The sequence below is a fragment of the Olea europaea genome, unplaced genomic scaffold (assembly GCF_002742605.1).
Source record: "Olea europaea var. sylvestris unplaced genomic scaffold, O_europaea_v1 scaffold23134, whole genome shotgun sequence".
In the NCBI taxonomy this organism is placed as follows: domain Eukaryota; kingdom Viridiplantae; phylum Streptophyta; class Magnoliopsida; order Lamiales; family Oleaceae; genus Olea; species Olea europaea.
The window spans coordinates 1-1,714 of record NW_019241231.1 but is presented as its reverse complement, the minus strand read 5'-3'; the positions used below and the strand labels follow the sequence as shown (position 1 = coordinate 1,714).

Genomic DNA, 1,714 nt, shown 5'->3' with positions numbered 1-1,714 from the left:
TTTTTTTTTTTTTTTTTCTTCTTCTTTTTAGGATATTCTTCATACATAAGATATTAGTGGGAAGTAATTGCCGAAAATGCCACTTCCTTCCTTAAATTTATTTTATTAACGATGCCAATTATTTTTACAAAAAGCCTTTCTCTCAAAACCCTAAAAAAATTTCATTTGCTTTTATCTATTTCCAATCTCTGATTCTTTGTAATTCTTCGCTGCTTCAAAGAATTTTCCCTATTTATTGTGAGATTTTTTTTTATTTTTTTTTCCTCTTTTTTCTGCTATTTTCTTAAATTTCTTTTCAATTTTAGGGTTATTTTGTTATTCTTAAATTTGTGAAAATCAAAATTTTGAAAAACTGGGTTTCCTGTTTAAAGGTGATTTCGAGCTATTTTTTTGCTAATTTCTTTCGCAAATTGGGAAAATTCAGCTCAAATTTGAATATTTAATGGTAAAATCTTGCTGTTACTGTTCAAACTTCTTTGATTTCTCATTTCTCATTACTAAATTTCAATTTGATTTTTTCATCAAAGTTGTGCATTTTTTGTTTCAGTGCAGTCATGAGTGACAGTTGAATTCAATTACTTTCAAAATGTGAGTAGGGTTTAGTTCTTCAGCAGAAGATCTTATTTTGTTCCGTGGTCCTCTTGTCAGGTAATTTTCAAAAAAATTCAAGGTAATTCAAGACACCCGGCAAGAAAATGTCGGGGGCTGAAGCCACAACTCTGATGACCAGTCGGGAGCCATTCATGATAGCACCCACTTCTTCCGCCGTCCATAATTCACCGGCACCAGCACAGACCCCGGCGGCTTCGCAGGCGCAGTTGGATCAGTCTATGCGGATGGTGTACACCACAGATGGAAGTGCTACGGTGTACAGGCCCGTAGGATCATCCCCGCAGCCGTACAATCCTGTCCCTGCGGGCGTGGCCACAGTAAAAAATGTCACGAATTTGAACTCTGGTGAGCAGAAGCGGAAGAGAGGGCGGCCGAGGAAGTACGGCCCCGATGGCAGCATGGCAGTGGCTATGACGTCAGGCCAGCGGCCTGTCGGCATCTCTCCACCTCCGCCGATCAGTGGGACTTTCTCACAGTCTATGGCAACTCCACCATCCGTCACAACTCCTCCGCAGCCGCAGCCACATCTGGGCGGATCGGCCTCGCCAACTGCCAAGAAGGGCAGAGGACGACCTCGTGGTTCCAGCAACAAGCAACAAAAGGAAACTATGGGTAAAGTCCCTTTCTTTCTTCGAAGTTATATATGTACATATAAATGTGATAGATGGGGTTTAAATTAAATTAATTGATGAATATTTGATTGAAAAATTAAGTATTCGTAATGGATAACTTTGTTTCTTATAAGAATATTTGACAAAATAAGTAACCCTTGAAGTAAATTTGACTTTAAGCAGAACCAAGCATGTTTCTATTCTTTCTTTGTTTAATGTTAGTTGTAATAACAAACTATAAATAGGTTTTGGTGGTGGTTCTTGAGGCTATAATACAGTGATACAGAAAATGGGAAACTATATTTATGGGTGAATGAAATCAAATTGAGGTATGGGTGTCTGCTGGAACTTTGGGTCTCCAAAATTTTATAGAAGGGGAGATTACCAGTATGCCCTTTGTGTGTTGCTTTCTTTTTGCTTTTAAAATATTCAGCCTCCTATTGTTATGTGTTTCAGATGTACACAAAGAAGCTATAGTGGTGAAAATTAAC

General features: G+C 38.2%; 1 protein-coding gene across 2 annotated transcripts; it reads left to right on the top strand.

The window, feature by feature from the left end:
* The first annotated feature begins 96 nt into the window (after positions 1-96).
* LOC111381495 (AT-hook motif nuclear-localized protein 10-like) lies at positions 97-1,307 on the top strand. Of its 2 annotated transcripts, none has more exons than XM_023005281.1 (2): positions 97-237; positions 649-1,307. In XM_023005281.1, exon 2 carries the CDS (start codon positions 696-698, stop codon positions 1,290-1,292), a length of 597 nt encoding a protein of 198 aa, XP_022861049.1. In that variant the 5' UTR covers positions 97-237; positions 649-695; the 3' UTR covers positions 1,293-1,307. The 2 variants fall into 2 exon arrangements, with proteins under 2 accessions (XP_022861049.1, XP_022861051.1); XM_023005283.1 differs by lacking the exon at positions 97-237 and adding an exon at positions 288-445.
* Positions 1,308-1,714: the final 407 nt, after the last annotated feature.

What these genes read in the sequence shown, in the direction of transcription:
- LOC111381495 (XM_023005281.1), top strand. Translation starts at nt 696, where the DNA reads ATGTCGGGGGCTGAAGCCACAACTCTGATGACCAGTCGGGAGCCATTC.